Genomic DNA, 22494 nt, shown 5'->3' with positions numbered 1-22494 from the left:
AAAACTATGGGAATGGAAAAGGAGAACGGAAAAGTGAAAGTCAGCTTTTATGGACAAATATTGGCAGCATTTGTTTGGTTCCTCTCCAAATAGCCCTCCACTGAAGAGATTTGTTGGTCTTGTATGACACCAAGAATTAAACTGAATCATCTGCTGAGCATCTCCTCATATCTCTGTCAGACTGTGTCCCTTGACTCCATTTTCCTCTTCAATTGCATATGCTAGCATTGGGGGGGGGGGGGGGGGGGGGGGGGGGGGGTTCCTGTACAAGTGCTCTTGCTGTCAAAGTTGACAGCCTTAAAATGCATTGCTGTCAAACCAGTTTCACAGTCACTGTTCCATTTGTGATTTATGCCCCGCATCTGCAATTTTCTCACCGTTCAGAGCTGCTCTTCACCAGCTGGCAATAAGCAACACGCTTCAATATGGGCACCACTTGCTCTCCTGGTGTTAATTCTGGTGAAATATTTATTCATAGCTGTTCATGAAGTTCACCAGAGCTGGGCTATAACATGTTTTTAAATCTGTCCTGTTGTGAAGTTTCCTTAAAACAAATGCCTACCGAAACTGACATTAGATTACTAATTTCAGAGCTTGTTGACTCGCTGATGAAATCCGTGGCATTTACATTCACGCGGACATGCAAGCTCGAACCAATCTTAATTATTAATGGGAGTTTAGCGTTGTATGTGTGTGTGGGTGTGTGTGTGTGTGTGTGCATGTTTGTGTGTGAGCCAAGATTGATCATGCTTCCTGCCTCTGTGTGTATTAATATTTCAGGTGAATGAATGATTATCTCCTGCAGTAATTACAGGCAGTGCTTTAAATAATTTGGCCTGACAGCACAACAAATAATCCACATCAGATAGATAGATAGATAGATAGATAGATAGATAGATAGATAGATAGATAGATAGATAGATAGATAGATAGATAGATAGATAGATAGATAGATAGATAGATAGATAGATAGATAGAGAATTATGGCTGGTTGCCTATCTTAATATTATTGTGAATGAACTGAATCAATAAAATATGATACCAATGAGGACAAATTGATGAATGAGCCTTCGGCACCTCTTCTTCATTGAGTAATGAGTACCCAAAATATGCAGGATTTCTAGTTGCATCTCAGAGGACAGAGCATCTATTTCACTCTCTCTCTCCATCTGATGAACTTCAGTTTTAAAGAGGAATGAAGAGATCAATATCAGTCTGACTCCAGCACTGACAAACAGAGACATGCTGTCATCTGATACTAGAAGAAATCACAAATGAGATGCTATCATTTCACCTCAGTGGGTTAATGCCATGCATTGCTACTGAGATCTCTATCACAGGGATTTGACGTCTCCTAGCTTTGTCTGTTACCTAAATGGGAATCAGTGACTGATGCACAACACTAGTGCTTATTTTGATTCCATACTAGTGTGACATTCCTTCAAACTAATGTGTGTGCTGCTGATTGCAGTCCTTTTTGTTCCTTAGAATCAGAATTGGAGCACCCACATGCTTATCACCGAGCTGATTAGCTCTGTTCTTGACGACTCCGAATAGAGCAAAGCAATCTCCAAGATGTAAAAGTACAAAGTAAAATGTCAAACAAAACCAAATTAAAATGGGCTTTTACAAAGACCTACTTTAAATTTGTGCATTTTAATGAGCACAGGAGGTAAATAAAAGCAGTGATTACAGACTAAATCCAACAACATCTCACTGGCTCCAGTCACAAGGTTTAGATATTTGCTGCAGCTAATCCAGGATTTATCATAAATTCAGCACATGCTAATAGAGTGTCACATGGAATTTTAATTAAAGAAGGGAATGAGGCTGTCAAAAATGGGAACACAGTTTGTCTCAGTGTTCTGCTCCGGCTCATCTTTTTTAAATTTTGCAGATCTCTTGTCTTGTCTCTTGTGAGTGGTTGTCTTTTTCCACACGCAGGGGCAGCTGATCAATATGTATTTTGCTATCTGTTACGCTAGGCCTCTTAAACAGTGCTGAGAGAAAGCAGGGCAAATTGGTATCTTGACACACACACACAAGCTAAGTGGATTATCTTCATAATGCTGGAGGGGTCTGCTCTGCATACAGCGAGCGGACGAACGGCAGCTCACAGCTTCACTGTTCTCCAGTCATACAGCAGCACACGTGTTTGTTAGACGTCGTCTGTCTGCTTCGTGAATGAAACAGATCCGGTGTGGTAGATGACATCATGGCACATCTGTAAGTCACACAGCTAGAGCCCACACTGTCGTGAAGGGGAAGTCATGCTCATAGACTCATGCTGAAGATGCTATTTATACTCAGGTAAAGATTCAGTCAGGAACCTAAAACTACACAGAAAACAAAGCAACTTCAACAGACAGACCTTATGTTGCCCTTCATGTTGGTGTCCATGTCTCTTCATTACTGTCTCTCATTCAGTTATCTTGACACTGAGGATGGAGACCAGATGACTCAGTGTGATCAAGCCAGAAGATTCATTCAGCACTAATCAAATCACTGCTCTATGATGGGATGCACTGGCTGAGTGTGTATATGTGTAATTTAACTGTAATGTGCTTGTATAGCTTGTGACAATACATACATCCTCCTAAAAACACTGAAAAAATATAGAATGAAATATGTTGTATGAGAGTTTGGAGATTATTTTCCCAGAACAAGATTATTAGGTTACATCTTTTTGATCTGATGCACACCACAACAGAGCAGCCAGTGTACAAATGGAGGAGGGCTGGTCGGTATGGGGGAGGGTTAGCAGAATGACATCATACTGAGATAATTGATTACTGCCCTGCAACAATGGCAGAGGGGGAGAGACAGATAACATTTTATGTGTATGCGCCTATATACAATTGTAAAAACAATGTTTTGGTGCTCCTTGGAATATTTACAGTAGTTATTAATTAATAAAGTACAGCTGTAAAGGATATCAAAATAAGATCAACATATCAGTTTAAATCTGCTGAGAACCCATATAAAAGGTGCATAGAAACAGACTTTACACAACAAATATGCACAAACACGCAAGCCTCCATATTACCAGGAGTAATCTCAAGGTTTTCCTGCCGAACTGATTTACAACCTGCACAGATTTCTACGTCTTATGGGTGATTAGTATGAATGAGAAGTGCAGGCACAGATGGCATTTCATTACTGCCACTTTTTTTATTTATTTGTGTCTCACTCTCTGCCACTTTCCGTTCCTGTCTTTCTGCTACATTCATGTACTTCTTCCTTCGCACTTCCTTTCTGCTCATTTGTATAGTCCTAGTTTCTCTATAATGGTACAGAAATAATCATAATCACTGTACAGTTGATCATTTCTCTAAAGCTGCAGTGTGCCTGCAGAACAGTCATGCCTGAGTGATGTTAGGACCCGGTACTGCTGATGTCAGCTAACTAAAGCCCTAGAGTTGCTGCAGAGCGGGAAAGAAACACTTTGACTTTACATCGGACAAAATGCCTTTTTCATACCTCATCAGGCCAGTCGTGCTCTTTCTGCTGTTATGAAAATGAATGTGACACTAAAATTTGTTGCGAAATAAACATGATAAAAGCCTGGCATTTGTTTGTGTCTGCAAACCCTGGATCAAGGTTGTTGTAAGGTCATATCGACCCTAAAATGCTCCACTTTGAGCAAAATACCTCTCTCGGACAAATCGGTCATCGACAATAATTTTGAATTTTGCTTTTAAACTGTATATAAAGACAGAAAAACCCTCCATGATGTCTGAAAAAGCAGTGAAGCTCAATGTGATGGCTCCTACATCAACCTATTTTGACATTTGGACTGGATATGTATTGCAGATATCTGTAATTCTATTCTTCCTCATCATAAAGCAACATTTCAGATATCCACAGTGTCATTGTTTCTATCCACAACTGTCTGTTCAGATATTTATTTCAGATCTTTAATTTTTCCTCGAACAAATGACATCATTAAAGATATTTACAGTTCACTTGCAGATATGCTCAGTTCTCATTGCGGATATCTGCAGCTGAATTATGACTAGTATTGATTTTGGTTTCAGATATCTACTGTTTCATTTTGCAGTTCTACTTTAAGATATCTTTAATTCCCTTCAATTTAAGATTTGTCCTTTTATATATGCTATATTAGGTCTGAAATAGTCAGAATGATCTTGTAGATAATTTGAACTGGAATTCTGTCCAGTCCAAATATTCTTGCAGATATCTGTAGTTATGTTAGCAGTTCATTCAAGGTGCAAGCAGCTTCCTTTTCAGACATACTATAGCACTGAGACAACAAATGCAGATGACAAGCCGTGACATGATACCAGCATGTCTGAGCAGCCTTCTACTTCATTCCAAGTCTCTAAAGAAAGAAGTTTACACAAACTCCATGCTGAGAAGCTTGTTGTATTTTCCAACAATCGTATCCACCACAGCAACCGCATTACTTCTGCTAATACTGTTTAAATGCAACATCCGGCGTGAAGCCTTGCTTTAGCAGCCCACCATTACATGTTAAAATAGCTTGCCATATGCTCTGGCTGATATTATCTTTGCAGTGCCAGACTCCTTACAGCTCTCAAAAAATGTAAAACAAAATGAACCATGAAGTGCAGCTTTAGTGGAGATGAGGTTGGCTATGCAAACATCTTTGGGTCATGGACTTACCTATAATAGCAGACGCCTGCCACTCAAAGCTGTTAAAATTTTTATTATGCTTAAAGCAGCATAATAAATATTTTAACAGCATCATTATGCATAACTTTAAACCTGAATACAATTTAAATGGTTGAATTATATTAAAATTTAGTCCCATACAGTTGTCATGAATGGGATAAACTAGATATATAGATCAAAACAATTTCCTATACCAGGCTGCAAACATGTTCACCTGTGCTATAAAGTTGTATGTTATAACATCGGGGTCTATGGGGATTGACTCAGTTTTGGAGACAGCCTCAAGTGGTCGCATAAGGAACTGCAGTTTTGGCAATTCCATGTTGGCTTAATTTTTCAGTCCTGTAGTTTGATATTGTTCCAGTTCAGTGTCACTGAGTGCATGTTTTAGAACTAGACAAAGTTAGTCTTTAGTGGAGCATCAGACGAACAATATCATCCACCATGAATCACATTTATGACTATGTCCCACACTGCTTTTAACTTCTTGAAAAATATTTGTGCCTATTGCCCAGTACTTGATTTGCTAACTGGCAGGTAGGACACAGTGTGGAGTGTGTCTCTCCAAGACAGCTGCTGAAACAGTAAGACTGATACAGTTGCACTAAAACTAACCAGTTAAACTACAAAGTGCTTCCATTACATGTAGTTATTTGATTTTATGACGCTAGTAAAAAATAGATTAGTGCAGGTTTACATCCTCAATGTCATGTACACAGCTCAGGTTGCATATTGATCCGAGCTTTGATTCTCTGCTGTCCTCCTTTGAAAATTGTCCATGATCACAGTATTGATCGGCCTGTCTAAGATCAAAAGAGAATCATCAAGAAATTCTGCTTCAGGGTGGATTCGGCTATAATCTTTGTAGAATTAATTAATTACAGCCGTTAATATACGCTTTTTTCAGGTTTCTTTGTGTTTTGTTTTGTTTTACTGTAACTAAGAATTACATTATTTTTCCAGTGAGAGAAAAAAAGAGTGATGAAAAGGACGTGCAAGCAAGAGAAATAGTCCAAATCTCACAACATGCATAAATGTATAAGGTCTCGTGTGTGTGTGTGTGTGTGTGTGTGTGTGTGTGTGTGTGTGTGTGTGTGTGTGTGTGTGTGTGTGTGTGTGTGTGTGTGTGTGTGTGTGTGTGTGTGTGTGTGTGTGTGTGTGTGTTTGTGTGTGAGAGAGACCAAAGCATGTCATTAAATCTTCTGAGCTGTTTACACTGCAACCTGTTTAAGGACTATTGATGAGCTGCAGAGGTGAAGGCGCCTCAATTATAAATGACTTCGCCAGAGTTTCTACCGGCTTAGCTGTGGCCATTTGTGTGTAACTAGGGGAAGGTCTCAGGTGTGTCTGTGTGAAGTGTTTGCAGTGTGCGGTGTTTGTGTGCACAGTGCATCACCCTCCTGCATGTTAATGTATGCTGCAGCCTCCCGGTGAAGTGTGACCGCATTGTGAGTCTAATGGCCGACCGGCTGGGATCCAGGTTATCAGCTGCGCTCGGCTCGTGTAGGTGATGTGAGGAATGGGTTAACGAAACTGCCATTAATGAGCACCAGCGTGTGCACCCTGGCAGATGCTCATCACAGTCTGCCAGAGCTTCCCTGCGCTCTGTCTCTCTCTGTCTTCACCCTGATGTTTATTAAAGCTTTCCATCTCCTTTAGGGCTACCTCTTCAGGTCCATTTACGTGCACAGAAATCATTGAGATGAAACCAGCCTCGCTAATTATGCTACACTTGGACTGACGCAGTAGCTTTTGCATAAATGTTCGCTTTGCTGTGCTTTTGCATTCACTGTACGATACTGACCATCCCATTGATCGTAGAGCAGCATAACAAAGAACTGCATCTTTCCCTCCTGCTCGCCCACACACACTCCTACATTTACACACCACCGTGGACTCGCACATGACCTGCTCTGTGCTGCAGTCAATAACTGCTTTCAGAACAAACAAAAATGTTTAAATGAAATTCCTGCACCAGCTTTGAGTGTTTTTTTCCAGCTGGCTAGCAGGATATTGCACACAGCAAACCTGCAATATGACATTTATCTGATGGCTGTCCCCTTTAGAAGATCAAGCTGCCGTGAAACTAAACCTTTCAGGGCAGATAAATGAGGGTTTTCTGTTTGGTGTCGGAGCATCAAACACAATACACAATAAGCTCAGTGCATTCCACTTTAATCAATCAGTAAGTAAGCCTGTGGGTATGGTAGGTGCACTGCATTTTTACCATCTAGGGAGGAAGTACACGCTGCCAGAAAGATACTGGGTTGGGATTGATTCAAATTACTGTTTGTTTTTTTTGCATATCTGCTGCATGTTGGTTTTAATGTGGTGAATACATAAATAATTTTCCGGGGCAGTGGCGATGTCACATTTGCAAGGTGCCACCTGTCATGTGTGCCAGGATTCAGGTTTATGGGAGGGGCGGCAGGGTGGCATAAGAGGCGGGGAGTAGCAGAGGCACCAGGAGGTCTGATTGGCTCACCATCTGTCTCTGGGACCAAGCAGATGTCTGAGTAGAAAGACCAATCTATATTTGCTTCCAAGTTCACTTTCTCTCCCTTTGTGCCCATGCTTGTCGCTGTGAATGCAGACCCCAGTCTTATACGGGTGTGGATATGTTTGTGTGTGGGCGCTGCATGTGCATGCATCTGACATTTCACACTCTGTTTGACACAGGTCCCAGTGGGGCTGATTGGCTTCCATATGGAGTGAGTTAACAGAGAACAGGCCCCTGTCATAATGAAGAGCTGTCTTGTTAGCAGCAGTCATAAGACAGGCATGTGCAGTCCATTGCGGTGCATGTGCAAAGTGATCCACCTTATGCAATGTCTGTTGATGAAAGTTTCCTTTTCTAGTGGGAACCTGAATTCAAAGATAAGAAAGAGACTTAGAGGAAAGAGCTTTGTTTTAATCCCTCATACTTCACCTTGTCTTGCCCCAGGATTCAACTGACCATCAGGATTAGCAGATATTCACGAACAATTTATTTTTAAAATTAAAATTTTTACGGCACAAGGGTCAATATATAATTGATGGTCTTTTGAAGTCCATGAGATATATCTTGCATACATTGTTATTAAAAGCAAAAAAAAAAACCTAATTACTCATGACAAAAACACCTCTCAAGGAAGTGTGTTAATTCCAAATCACATGACCTGCTTCACATGATGTAATTTCCTCCAGAACAAAAGACTGACAAGACTCCAAGGCTTTCTTAGTTATTTAATATAAAGTAGTGTGTGAATCAAGTGTGGATTTATCGCATGTCAACAGGTTTGCTACAATATCTTTATAATTAACTTTCAATTTCAATTTTTACTCAATTGTATATATAATATTTAGACAAATCTTTCTGTAAAATGCCATGTGGTGTTTGGTTATAGGTGGCCCTGTTGATTTTAGGCCTGAAAACAGCAAAAAGGTCAACTATGATGCATGTCAACTATGTTACAAAAAGTCCCGCAATTATATATTGACCCACCAATAAACAAAATTCCCACCTGTGAGGAGGAGGTTTATGAATATTTTGTACATTCCTTTTTGTCTTCCTCCAAAAGACAAGCATCATTCACTTTTAAAGGGGAGCTGGATCAGAGTTCATTAATGAATCTTCAGCACTTGCGCAAAATAAATAGATATCGGTTCTTTATCAAGGTCAAAATGTGAATTTCTTTGTATTATGTGTTTGCATGATGAAGATTCCCTTCTCATTCTGCTCATTGTACGATTATTTTCACTTTGCGCTGATAAATTAACATACATACATTGCATACATATGTTGCGTAATCAGGGGATGTGGATAACCACCAGCATCCTGCATGCAACAGGAAATAGCGAGCCATTTGAGAAAGTAAACGTGATGTCAAGAACTTAAAGCACTGCTGATAACACTTGAGGCTCCTGTTGTGTCATCATCAGTTTTTACAACATTACCGGTTTCACAATTCTTCTTTTCTTTTTTTCACTAGTTCAGTTTTTAAATTACGCCCTCGCTCAACGATAATATTATCCACTAACAGGGAGACACTTTAATCAGAGCAGCCCAGACTGACTTCATCTTTCGGTTCAGTCTCTCACTTCCACAGACAAAAGTGTGACCTTGGTTGTCTTAGCAACGACTGTCTTACTGCAAAAGGTTTTCAAAAATATCTTCATTTCAATCTCTTTCACGCTCGGTGCAAATATTAATAATGTAAAATAAATTTGCACTTTAAGTATCCTTGTACTCACCACTATATTAGCTTTAAGGATTGAATACATAATTTAGGACAGGGTCTGTCTTAATTACGACCCTTTTCACAAAATTGCTCCACCTATAAGAAAATAGAAAGCTGAAATATTAGTTCAAGATGAGGATGGAAAAAGTGATAAAGCATCATCTAAATTGCTTTCGATTAAGTATGGGTTATCTTTGTTAATATTTTATGAAAATACAATTTATTGAGCACAGTTTATCGACTCCGCTCGTGGTATTTAGGTTACGATTTATTTTTTCTGTATTAATAGGAGTTTATCAGTGACACACTTTGAATTGCACCAACCTTTATGAAAGATGCTGCAAGTTAATTACAAATAACTGATTAATTTGAATAAGCTGTATGTACTCAGCAATGTAGCAGAAACAAGCAAAAAAAGAAAGGAGAATTTGTTTAAATACAGCAAAACTGCAAAGGGAAATAAAACAGGACATACATACAAAGTAGGCACAACGGGGATGTGACTGGTTTATTATAGTGGGTTTATACTTTTACAGGAGGATGGTTTTGACTCTGAGGTCGGGAGGTTTGGGAAATTATCTTCCGTGAGCCGTCAGATTCTGTGACTTGCAGCAGCGTAATGAGTTTGTCATGCATAGCAAATGCATAACATCTGCAATTCACTTAATTGTTATTCACTGAATGTCAAAGTAGAATTAATTTAATTTTCACTGTGTGTGTGTGTCTTTTTCTTTTTCTTCAGCCTCACCAGAATGAGGAGCAAACACCATTTTTCCCTCGCAGCAAAAGTCACGACAGGGTTAATGACTTTCACATAGCAGTGATAAAATATGTGACAGAAGCTCTACAACCATTCACACAGTGGAATCACAGTTTAGGTGTGAGATTCAATTATTGTAGTTTCTATTAGTGTCATCCATGTCTTGTAACTGGTGCCCACGTTGTCATCAGCAGTGCAGATATTTACATGTTAAAATTGTTGACTAAAAAGAAAAACAAATACATACTGTACATGTATATCTAGTCAGTCTGTCACCTCTAACTGCAGCCTTTATATCCACCTACTCAACAGACAAAAATCAGTTATCTAATTCAAAACATTTACAGGAACAGCAATACATAAAATCAACATATTATCTACTATAAATAAATTATATTTAATTTTAAAATATGTTTTTTGAAATAAAGTGTTTATATGACAAAATCACTAAAATGAAACAAAACACCCCTCCATCTCCACCCCATTTGGTCTCCTCCTGTGTGAACCCCCCTACTTAAACCAGTGGAACTGTCCATGTCAGGTTTGGCAGGTTCTTGTTCAATGGCTGAGATGGAGTCAAGTGCAGCAGAGAGGAAAGGTGAAGCACATTTATGAAGTGTTTTCCTTATAGCTGCACTCGTTAGCTTTTCTCTTGCATCAGCTTTAGAATGTGCTGGGTGTCAACATTAGCAAAATACATCAAAACAAAAGGAAAATATGCTCCACTGGCAAGATGGAGGGGAGAGGCCTGCTCTGTGTGTGCATGTAGATAGATAGATACTTTATTCAAATCATTGGGGAGATTTGAGGCATCCAGTAGCTCAAACATGTTAAAAAATAACTAAAATAAGGAAAGTAATGTGTGTTCTCCTTTAGAGCATGGGCTTCCTCGATGACAATCAGTGTTAGATTCTTAAATATCAAGTTCTGACTCTTGTTGAAATTGTGTTTTTTGAGCATTTGAAATCTGATTAAAGAGCAGGGGTGCAGATAATTCACTTAGGTGTTTGGGCCAGGATACGGCAAGACAAAGTAGGGAAGGAACACGTGCATTAAATTCTGTGTTGCAGCTTCTCTTCTCTGCCTCTAGAGGGAGATGTAGGCTGTGGAATCAGACCCCTCCCAGAAGAAATTAGGCTCATTTGTGCTTTTATTGATGCTTTATGAATCTTGCAAGGCTTATTGGGTTCCTATAGGTTGCAGGGAGTATATTGCGCTTCGTTCAGGTGATCTGAGCTGTTAAAATGTGTAAACTCTGCAGTTATGGGAAGGTCAGGGAGCAGGAGGTCAATAATAAATGCTCCCCCACAGTATGGGACTGGAAATGGTATTCACCCATGATCTCTTCACATTTGTATACACACACAAACAAAGTGTAGGGTTGTCATTATTTATTTATGCCTGTTGTTCGTACAATTTAATGCTGTTAAGGCTGATATGATTGATATGATTGACGACTGCTGACTTTAAGCTTTACAAGGCCGAAGTCGCGCTAATTCCCTCTGTAATGCATAATATATTACCCAACAGACACACCAGCTAGCAGCCCATATAAGCAGCTTTATAGTCTCTGTACATACAAGCATATACACGGTTTCCATAACTGTTGAAGTAAAATTCAAATGAACTAATTCTGTGCGAACATATCAGATGGAAAAGCTAAATCTTGTTAATCTCCTTATATCACATCACTCATGTTTAGTTTTTGCTGCTTTTGCTTTTCTGTGTTTTTATCTTTCTCTCCAATGGATTGCACATAGATGACATCATTTCTGACATATTCACTTGGAGTCATGTTCCACACATGTAGTGTCATTACTGCAGCAGCTGATGAGGGAGGGAAGAACAAATTTAAATTCATTTTTACAGAATATCATATGCACATGTGTAGTGTTGCCATCTCATGTAGTGTTGATTATTTTTGTAATCTTTTTTGTCAATTGACTTGCTGAATTCAAAACAAATTCCATATAATTGAATCTTCTAAAAACAGGAGAACAGTATGTTATACATGATTTAATGTTATACCACTTTGTTGTTTAGGCATATTTTTTGACAAATGTAACACGAAAGGATAGGAATCACTGGAAACCTCACAGTTTAATTAAATTCTGATTCTCGGTGCCATGAGTCAATTCAGACATGATTTGTGACTGAAAGCGATTCTTTATTCAGTGAAAAGAAAGAAGATATTGTTCTGCCAGTTGTGGCTATTGTGCAGATGTCGACAAGCCTTCCATTGTTTTTAAATAAGACATCATCCTGTTTTGTGCTTCAGGTTCTACTATTTTGTAGCTGGCAATAGCAACCAACTTTAGAGAGTTCCAAACCTCTTTTTATTGAACTGGTTCTGGCCCATGTCTGCCAAACCACTGACTCCTGTCCTTTTCCCACGAGCTTAGTATAAAGCAAAGACTTCATTATTTAAATCGCTGAATGTATTATAATGAAACAGACCATCAGTCTATCTATTTATTTTCTAAACACCAATTCATGGTGGTGATAGTCTCCATTTTTAGTGCCGGACTTTGGTGATCCATGCTGGTCTCTTGGGCCCCTTTTCCACCAGCTGGTTCCAGTGCTAGTTCGGAGCCAGAGCCTGACTTAGCACCAGCTCTTTGTGTTTCCACCACTTAAGCACTGACTCCAGGCTTCAAAAACTGGTGCTTAGCGAGGACCAACTCTTTACTTGGCCAAAGTTAAAAAATGAGTGCATCCAAGTTGCAGTGACCAACGATGAATGGTGAAAACGCAGAACTGCCATTTTTTTAAACAGCCGAGCGCGTAGTAGTAGTAGTAGTAGTAGTAGTAGTAGTCGTCGTGTTTCGTGTTAGTGTTTTAAAAACACTAAATACGGATGCCAAATCCAAGCAGCTGTGGTCTGAGGAGGAGACTCAATGCTTCCTGGCGCTGCAGTCTTCAAATTCAGTCAAAATTAGAGGGAGCCTGTCAGACCAGTTGGTCTTTGGAAAGATCCAGTGGAAGATGGCTGCAGTTGGGTACGAGCAGTATGAACTCCTCAATAAACATAGATTTTATCATCAACTTACTGCATTTGTTAAATCTTTATGTAGTGGATGCAAACGTAGTCGAAGCAAAGTAGCCAAGCTAGCACGTTCACTGTTAAGAAGCAAAACATCTTTGACAATTACCTTTCTTCTCAAACATAATCGCCTTTGCCTGTGACTATGATGAACATAGGTAGCTACTAACAGTCTGAGTATTTGTTTCTGGATCCCAATGTAGGCTTCCAAAGTCAGGAACAGCCATTGCATGGTTACAGTGCACGAACATTGTTAAACGGCTTCACATGCAGTGACGTACTGACATTTTACGGTCACGCAATGACATAGTTCTAACTTGGCTCCTTGCCAATGGAAAAGCAAACAGGTTCTTAGGAGGTGGAAGGTTTGAACCAACTAAGCACCAGCACTGAACTAGCACCTGGTTGTTCTTGGTGGAACAGGGGTAGTGATTGAATAAGTAATTACATAATATTTTCCCTTCATCTTGCAATTATTAAGGCTGTAGAGGGTTCTGGCTTTTTTTGTTCTGTCAGATGATATCAATCATAGCTGTCCTAACAAAAACTGTGTTTTGGAATTCATGAATCAACTTACAATTCAAGCAATCTTATGTGAAGCATATTTTCACCCTTTTCCTGTAATCATTTTGGATTCCTCTTCATCTACAAAAGCTTAAAGCTGCAGCATCAGAGACATTTGCAGAGAAAGCACTGAGTTTGAAGGTAATTCACTTGTCGTACCTTGCTATTTCAATATAAGTGAATACCTACAATTTACCATCAATGCCACTCTATTGAGAGCATTGAATGTTGTCAGCATTGTTATTGCACGCGTAAACAGAAGAGTAATTGCACTCCACTAACTCCAATCAGTTACTGAATGCATGCCAGAGCGACGGACTCCTGGTCAAGAATGCAATTATAGTCAGATCAAAGATACAAGAGAACAAAGAGATGAATGTGATAAACAAACAAAAAAAATCTGTATTAATATTCTAGCCAGTGATGGGAATCCACATCTTATCAATATGGAGATAGAAGGTTGAACTGTTTGTTTCCATTATTTTTCCAATCTTTATTGCGTATTTCCAGCATTCATTGTTACATTATTCATGAGAACTACACATTTAGCTAAGATTAACCTTTGGCAGACAGATTTGCCATCGTGTATGTCGGGTTTAATGTCGAATTCCCCGGCGCTTGGCATAAGGAGCACATCTTTAACTTGAATTTAGGAATCACCTGCATGTTTTGCTGGAGGTTTCTCAGTAGAGGGCAGTGTGTGAATGTGGGTGGGCGAAGCGTCAGGACTCCTCCGTGCAGTCGTGAGTGTCTGGCCATGCTGTGGGCATGTGTATGAGTGTACAGCGTGTGTCAGAAATATAGAAATAGGTCAAATTTCTGTGGGTGTCCGTGCCTGCAAACAAAATTGCCATGACAAACAGGCAAAGTCGAGGCCCCTGTGAATAGTAATAGGCCTATCACGAGTCATTATACAAGTAATGACACATGATGGTAGAGGAGGAATCTGGAGAGAGAGATGCCAAGATTGTGTCGCTGTTAACGGCAATTTAACCACGGTCAACTCTCAACCACGCTGTCACTCTCTATGTGTCTCTCTGTGCGAGGCTCAGTGTGTGCTGTCTGCAGAGAATGCTGGTTGCCCCTGACGACAGTTGCTAGGAGACCATTTTGGAATGACTTCATAGCATCGGGCATGCTTATACCGTGGCTCACGATGAATAAAATCAGTTCACTTTCCTTCATACACAAATGTCCATTGAAGTAGGGGAAATCATTTTTTGTTTTAATATTAGTCACTATTTAAAGCTTTTGTCATATCCAGGAGAAGCTGCTATGAGATTGTGGGGAAAAAATGTTAATGTAGTCAATTCGATGTCTGTATTTTTATTATATCTGCCTTGAAAAACATATTTGAAATTAGTGGAGCTACAAAGTGCTGCTTCTTTGGCACACGAAACTTACGGAAATGAGACTGATTAAATATTGTCTCTCTCTCTTTCTCCCTGTCGCTGCTCTTTTCTCTTGCCCACTCTCTCTCAGTCCTGCATGTCCCTCTCCTGCATAAACCCTGCTCACATTACGTGCTCCCATCCATCTTTCTTCTTCTTAATTCTCTGTCTCTCTGCAGTAGTGAGATAAGATGTTCCCCCCTCTGAGCTGTGGCTAGGTGTAAGAGAAGAGGGGCTTTCCCTCTCTAGCTTTAACCACCTTGAGGACTGCAGGCCAGTGAGGGCAAGCACACATAGCCAATGCATATCCCTGTGCATACCGGTGAAGGGTGTTTTCAGTGTGTAGGAGCGTGTCAGTGCGCATGTGCAGCATGTTTCCTGGGATTGCTGTTTAATGAACTTTAGATTAGATGTCAGACAAATTCCCTCTGGCAACAATCAGCCCAGCTCTCTCAAACATGGCCAGGACCCTTGGCTCTGGGAATGGGCTAAAGCACTTTCACACTCCAATATATCAGAGTAAATCTCAACCTTGGCCATGAGTCTGACACCAAACAGTAGTAACCAATTGCGCTAAAATCTTGTCGAAAGCTCCTGGAGCAGCAACGAACCACTCTTAGGACCGAGATGTACAGTAAGTGCGTGAGTTTGCGAAGGAATAATTCCAGGATTAACCAATCTACTGTACAGCAGCTTATCTCGAGCGTCCGCTAGGAAAAGAGCATTTTAAAGACCTAATGATGATAATGTGGATAATTGATTAAGACGGTATTTAACACTTTTCTTGGCTTACCACTTTAATCCCTGAGCTACACACCACATAGATCCATCAATATTAATTTATTCAAATTGCTCTTTTGCCTCCATAGTTGGTTAAATCTGGATACTGGAATAAAAGGTGAAGAATCTCAGTTGACTTGGATGCCAGACCTTCCAAATCTCAAACAAAACAAGCCATGAATTATTTTTCCATTTCAGGAGAATTGAACATGGAGTCCAGCGGTTGAAATTTGCACCCTAACATGTGAAACCTGCACCAGCAGGTTGCAGTCTATCAGTTTTTTCCATCAGGCCACCCACAGTATTGACAATGATTGTTAGCAGGCACACATTTTATCTCTCCAACTCCCTCCTGAGTCGATGCTGTTGGTCTGTGCAAGTCCCAGTCAACAGTATGAGAGTCAGCAGCAGTTCCCTCTCTGGTGGCATTGATTTAGCTGTAATGCTGTGACATGGTCGCACATTGACTTGTGGGTCCCTCTGTTCTCGACCAGACGCCTGAGTACACACAGTGAATTACGATGATTATATGACTTCTCTCCTTTTCTTTTTCTTCCTCTCCTTCTGTCTGTTTCTCCCTGTTATCTTCTGCCAACCTATTCCTGTTCAGTTTGATCACCTAGGTTTGCCAGGTAAGTTTTGATACAGTTTTGCTTTAAAAAGCTTTAGACATTCCCTGGATAAAATTCCGATATTGAATATCAAAAAGCAAACTCAATAATCACACTAAACAAATCGTGTGTGCTTAAATAAGCAGCGGAGTATTGGAACGGCCACACTGCCAGATGGGACAACAGATTAAAAGACAAAAAAGACATCAGGTTGAAGCACAGAGTTGGAGTGCCTCTAAAAGGAAGACGAGGACCTCTAACGCTCCTGTTCTTGCTGTGATGTAGTTTAATTGATAATCATTGCAATTAATTCCTTTGTTTCCCCATGAAGTTACAGTCTGTTTAGCAGCGGCTAATTACCTCAGCCCATTGGACGTCTGCTTTTTGCAGTGTAATTGCAGCTCGCAGTAGGAACACAAACAGCCAGAGAAAATTACACACCATTTTCACATTCGTCCGTGATGTGTCTCTTGTACAGTCACTCGGTGCAAATGCTGTTGTTTGTACAGTAACATTTATACCCAGCTACGTGAACCAGAAACTATTGTAGCCAGAATTGACTACTGCATGATGTAGAAATCAAAAAGATAAAAGCAAGGAGAATTCACAAAGCATCAAAATGATGAATCGACACAGTCAGACCAAAGGTGCCTCTGTCTACATCTGCGGGATGGAAGAAATCACAAGGGATTCGTTTTTGGAGTCCAGCTGAGGCGACAGGGACAGGAGAGAGGAGGAGGAGAGGAGATGGGCGAAGGGGGATGGGGAGACACTGGGGGTGGGGGGTGGGTTTAAGGACAATGTGCTGTATATTGCAATGTGCACTGCCCTGCAAAGTATTGTCCTGTGATTGTAATGTTTATCACCCCGTACATCCAATCCTCCCATTCTTTCCTTTATGTATGTACAGATTTAACAGTAACTGGGATTGCCTGGGGGCAGGAAGGAAGTGTGTGCTTAGTGTGTGTGTTTGAGGTGTGTGTGTGCACGTGTAGGATTTGCTGACAGGTTAACATTCACTGTCAGCAGTAATGCGTGATGCTGATATATGGGGCTGTACGTCACTGTGGCTTGCCAGACACATGCACATCCAGATAGGAGAAAGAAAGAAAAAAAAAAAACACACTTCAACATTGCTTCAACCTAAAACGATATTTGTATCTCAGCAAAAACACCGCTCCACCTAAAAACATCTTCCTTTCCCATAAGCACCGTCTGAACCTAGCTAAAGTAGCAATTTATATTCAGCCAGCATTACGAAAACTGCAGAAAGTGGAACAAATGAAAACTTGTTTGGCAATAAAATGAAAAACAGCATTCTGTGAATGGTGAGGGGTAAAGATGCGTTAGGTTTAGTCATAGGATTACATTTAGGAGACTGTTGTGGATCTGCTGCTGCTCCGAGGTCAGAGGTCGGATGATTAATGAGATTTGAGATCTTCCCATCGCCTCCCCAGAGAGACCTCCGTGGCACTTGTCCAATTTTTGCGTCATCAGTAAGTGTGTGTGAGAGAATTAGGGGTTGATATAGAGTGTGTCTGCTGTGCCTGTGCGTGTTTATTCATCTGGTCTGTTTTATAGCACTGGTGAATGTGTGTGTGTGTGATGGTCTGATGGTGATGCTCCATATGAAGTGGTAAATTGTCTGATGTGAAGTGAACCAAGGCATGTTCTCCTAAGGGAGCTCTCCAGTTTAAATATGTTTTATAAATGAAATACATGACTATGAACCCTGTTCATGGAGGTTCTTTTTAATTAGATGTTAATTAGGCCAATGATTATGAAAATTGCATCAATTTTTACCTTCCGGGCCCCTGAACTGTGTATTTGTTCATAGCGCACAGTCATGTTTGTGATCTTGCGGTCCAATTTGAATTAAAATTGCATGCACCCATGCTGTGAATTCTGTAAAATAAACACTAATCTGATTTTTTTTAATATAACATAGGTCTTTTTTACAAATCTGTTAGACACCTTTGCTGCTTTTCTGCACATTCATAAGGGCCACAGTGGATGTGTCACCTGCAGCTTGACTGTTATTGATCAGGGCCACACATTGTTGTGCTGAAATGTCTGTGTTGTCCAGGACACCCTGCGATCAATGCTGAAATGCGACGGCAGGTTGCGGCCTATCTGCCTTTTCATCGGTGCAGCGGTTATATGGCAGGTGTTGGCACAAATCAATCGGCTAGCCATTGACCACCAGCTCTTAGAATTCAAATTATATTAACACAGAGACACAGTGGTGGGTGTTTTTGCATGACTGCCTGTGGTAAAGTTAAGTAATGTATGGACTGTTTCCATTTATGTCCACTTAGCTGCACAGTGATGGCCCAGTAACTGGTGTGCTGTAGCTCTGTCTTATAACTCATGATTATCAGAAAGTTTCCGGGGGGATTTTTCTTGTTGTCTCATGTTGTCATAATAAGTAAAATAATTAAGTTGGGAACTCATATTTGAAGGTTATTGCTGTTAGGGTGTGTGGCACATGGCACGGTAAGGTGAGCATGAAAGCCGAGAGATCCTCAAGGATAATTTATGTACTGGTTAATTGAGTTAATTAAATGCTTTTTTTGGGTCTATCTGGGCCAACGTAGGGAAGGCAGGTTAAAAATAAGTGAGAGGGAGAGAGCGAGTGTGTGTGTGTGTGTGCTTCCCTTTGAGGCATGCAGGCCAGGCAGAAAGGCTTGTCAAAGTCTGCAGGCAGCCACCTGAACCATGAGTGTCTTCTAGTCAGACGCAACGGCTGCGGCTCAGAAAGGCAGCAGACGCAGGAATTTATTTATTTATTTTACTTTCTTTTTTTTTTTTAATGGTCTCACTGCTTCTCTGTGCTCCTACCCTAATGGACATTGTTGCCATGGCAACGATGAGATGCAGCATCAGAGCAGAGGTGATGATTTGTTCATGTTTCCGTCCATTTAAAAGGCGGAACGGTAACACAGGCTTAATGCAAACAGTCATGGAGCTGCATGCCCAGTAACACTCATTCATCAACCTTCGTTATGTAGTTCGTCTTTAATGACTGCTCTGTGACATGAAACAAGCCAGGAGCCTTCAGCGAATGAGAAGAACAAGGCATCAAACCTTTATTATAATAGCCTGTGATCTGCCACATGCTGTGAATATATACAGTAGGTTATGGTGCAGGTGTAGTGGTCAGTGTGAGGAAAGTAGGGAACAGGTTTGTGTGTTTTGTGTGTGTTTGAGAGTGACTCATGCCTTGTCTATTAAGAGAATAGAGGGTGATCAGGTTGCTAGGCGATTAAGAGCCACTATTGTCTGGAGGGACAATAGTGGACCCAAGAGTGCCCTCTCTTCTCTTTCTCTGTGCCTCTGCCGCTTGCTTTCTCCGTCTCTTTCACACACAACACACCCACTCACCCACTATACATGTACATTTTGTCTGACCCCCCCCCCGCCCTCTCTCTCAAGCTTGGGTGGGAACAAGGAGTTGACAGTCAGCAGGAGGATTGACCAAAAATTTAAAAAATTTAAAAAAAGAAGCATTATGGGCAGGCGAGAGGGTGAGAAGGGACAGAGAGAGGGAGAGCACTACCAGGAGAGCTGTACCATGAAAAAAAAAAAGACCTGCAATCATTTGCCACATTGAAGGGAACAAATGTAGCTGGAGGCAGTGAGGGAGAGTGAGGGGACAGGCAGGGAGAGAGAGAGGGAGAGAGGGAGGGGAGAGACCTTCCATGCATTGCACATTAAAGCCACAGCACTTTTGTAGAGGAAGATCACACAGCAACTGACAGGTTCGCAGAAGAAGTGGAGGCTCAAGGAGTCTGGCGCTGCCCTCTCTCCTGCCGCCTATATGAACGCAACAACACACACAGACTCTCTCTGTGTGCCTGTCAGTGCGCCGGGCTCTCTGGGTGGGTAGGGAGCTGCGTTGTAGAAGAGATGTTTGCTCTGAGGATGAGACAGCGTTTCTAACAGGATCTATTTGCGAACTGGGATAATACACTGACACAGTCGAGGGGGTCCCAAGCCCACCGGAACCAACCACATCAGCCATGGAGGGACTGCTGTCTCCAATGAGGACGCGGGTAAGTTACCAAGGGCTGGGGATGGAGTGGGGGGGAGATTACAGGAGCATCCCAACCACTGCCTTGTGCCACAGGAATCCATCACCAGAATGGTACACGGGGAGATAGCAGTGCCTTGCAAGCTGCTGGACTGCTGGAATAAATCAGTCCTGCTGTCGCCGTGGTGATGCCTGAACTCGAGCTGAGAAGTTTCCGAGCTACCAGCGTTGCTAAGGGCGATGGGCAGAATGTTGGGAGAGTGTGGGAGACACAAGAGGTTTCAGATAGTAGATTTTTTTTTTAAATGTTAAAGCACTGCAGAAAAATGATTTAATTTTGCATGAGTTGTGTGTGTGCATGCATGACTGTGTGTGTGTGTGCGCAGAAATTAACAAGAGGCTGCTTTGAAAGAATGACTCAGTGTTTCAAAGTGGTGCCCATCTCCATTCAGTACAAACCACTGGCCTTTTGATTTAGGATAGAGAAGGAAGGAGCGGAGAAAGAGGTGCAAGGGGGGAACTGGCTTCAGTTTGTGCAGTGAATTGGGTTAATGTCTGAAAGTGGCAATTCACTATTGTTCTGGAAATACATGACCTTCTGTGTCGGATGTCTCTATCCAGCATTGGTCGTACACTGAGCTCAGCATCTGTCGGACAGTGATTGCGTCTGTATCACGTAGGAAAGGTTAATAAAAGAAGTAAATAACGTGTGTGTGGCGGTGTCAGTGAGTGTGTGTTAGTGTAGGGGTATTTATCTGCATCCATGTGCCCGCATGTGACATCCAGTACAATTGTGTGGACAGTAATCAACACTGAAAGGGTCCTCCCTCCTGGTGAGGATTTATATAGAAACCTGTTTGTTCTGCACGGGATTTTTATGTTTGACATATATTATAGTGACAGTGTGTGAGAGGGAGAGTTATCCCTTGTAATATGAAAACTGAAATAGTGGTATTAATATTTCTAAAGGAATTATTGCGTTTTTTTTTTAAGTGGAGAGTGATTTTGTGACTGTTTCTCTAAATCAACAGCAGAATAAAATACAGAATCTGTAAAAAAAAAAAAAAAACATCAGGTTTTCAGCCTAAAATAATAATGTTTGAGTCTCTACTCCTTCGTTGTCCTTATTTTCCTTGCATCTCCCTCCAGAAGAAGACATGAGATGATTTAGCAGCCTGGTTCTCTATTCCTCCCTCCCATCCCCCCTTTCTTACTTTATTACCACCGATACTGACCTAGTCAACAAAATCAAAATTTCCAATGCATCTTCAACCAACAACACATGTAGAAAATTTGCATATATTTTAATCGCCTGTTTGATCACATTCCAACATACAGGATTAACTCAAAAACCATATAATGACTCCCACACAAGCTTTAGTTTTGTGAGGGCGCTGAGAGGTTTAAGCCACGGGGATGACCCGATGGTGCTGTCACACATGAGTACTCCCGCCTGCTCACCTCTCCTCCCTCACCTTTAGAACTCACCCTCCTTATTTTCTTCATTTCATTGTCAATTTTGGCCCTTTTTTTTTCCCCTTTATCGTTGTGCGCCAAGAGAGTGTGTCTATCTTTTTCTTGCTTTTCCATCCTGTTTGTCTGCCCACCTGTCTGTCTGTCTGTCTGCCCCTCGCTGTGTCTTTGGCAGTTAGCGTGAGTGGTGTAATTGGTATTTGCAGATCGGCCCATGATCTATTCCAAAGAGGAGTGTTAGCGGGCTGTTTGGAGATAGACTTGGCTTCAAAGATATGGCGGGGCATCAAGTCTGCCATATCTGTGCTGTCTGCCACCCCGAGCCAGATTTGCCCATGAGCAGTGGGAGTCATTTTCAATAACCAAATGACTTCTGCATTTATCTTCATCAGCCACATTGAGCTTCACATGTCCCACAGTTGATCTGTGTATCTCAGTTTTGGCATCCAAATCGCTTTGGAAGATTTATGAATCACAGCGTGATGAGCCAGTGCAGGAGTCTGTCAAAGTTTACACTGCATAATCGTGTTTTAATCCACTTTCCCCTCACCCTCTGAGATAAAAGGAGGTGTCTGCTGAAAACAGGAATGTTGATGTGTGATTTGTTTACTACAAACAGCAAGGATGAAAATACAAACACGCAAACACACACATATATACACATAAAAATATACATATATAGATAGCTTATTTGTTTTTGTTTTTTAAATGTGCCTATCACAATTTTCTCACAGCCAAAGTATGAAAAAGTAAGAGAAGAGAAAAAAAATAACCTAAAGTTTTTCCTCTGCCTTGATACAACACTGATGACCGCTCTCCATCATTGACTTTTACGGCTGTGATTTTTTTTTGCTTGTACAAAATGAAAACCCAATTCAGTGCTTTTCACTATAGCTAAAAGACAAATTAAAGAGAAAAGGAAAACATTTTTTGTCTTTTTTACAGGCGTCTCGCTGCAGGGAG

General features: G+C 41.0%; 1 protein-coding gene across 2 annotated transcripts in view; it reads left to right on the top strand.

The window, feature by feature from the left end:
• frmd4a (FERM domain containing 4A) overlaps positions 1–22494 on the top strand; it is a 104929-nt gene that overhangs the window by 1924 nt on the left and 80511 nt on the right. The window contains exon 1 of one of the 2 annotated variants that reach the window (XM_022213724.2): positions 19634–20080. The exons of the other annotated variant lie outside the window; for it this stretch is intronic. Within the exon in view, the coding sequence (XP_022069416.1) occupies positions 20048–20080 (33 nt within the window). The 5' untranslated portion in view covers positions 19634–20047. Of the gene's footprint in view, positions 1–19633; positions 20081–22494 lie in introns of those variants that run through there. 2 annotated transcript variants of the gene reach the window in all.

The sequence above is a fragment of the Acanthochromis polyacanthus genome, chromosome 8, assembly GCF_021347895.1.
Source record: "Acanthochromis polyacanthus isolate Apoly-LR-REF ecotype Palm Island chromosome 8, KAUST_Apoly_ChrSc, whole genome shotgun sequence".
NCBI classification, from domain to species: domain Eukaryota; kingdom Metazoa; phylum Chordata; class Actinopteri; family Pomacentridae; genus Acanthochromis; species Acanthochromis polyacanthus.
This window is presented reverse-complemented; position numbering and strand designations above follow the sequence as displayed.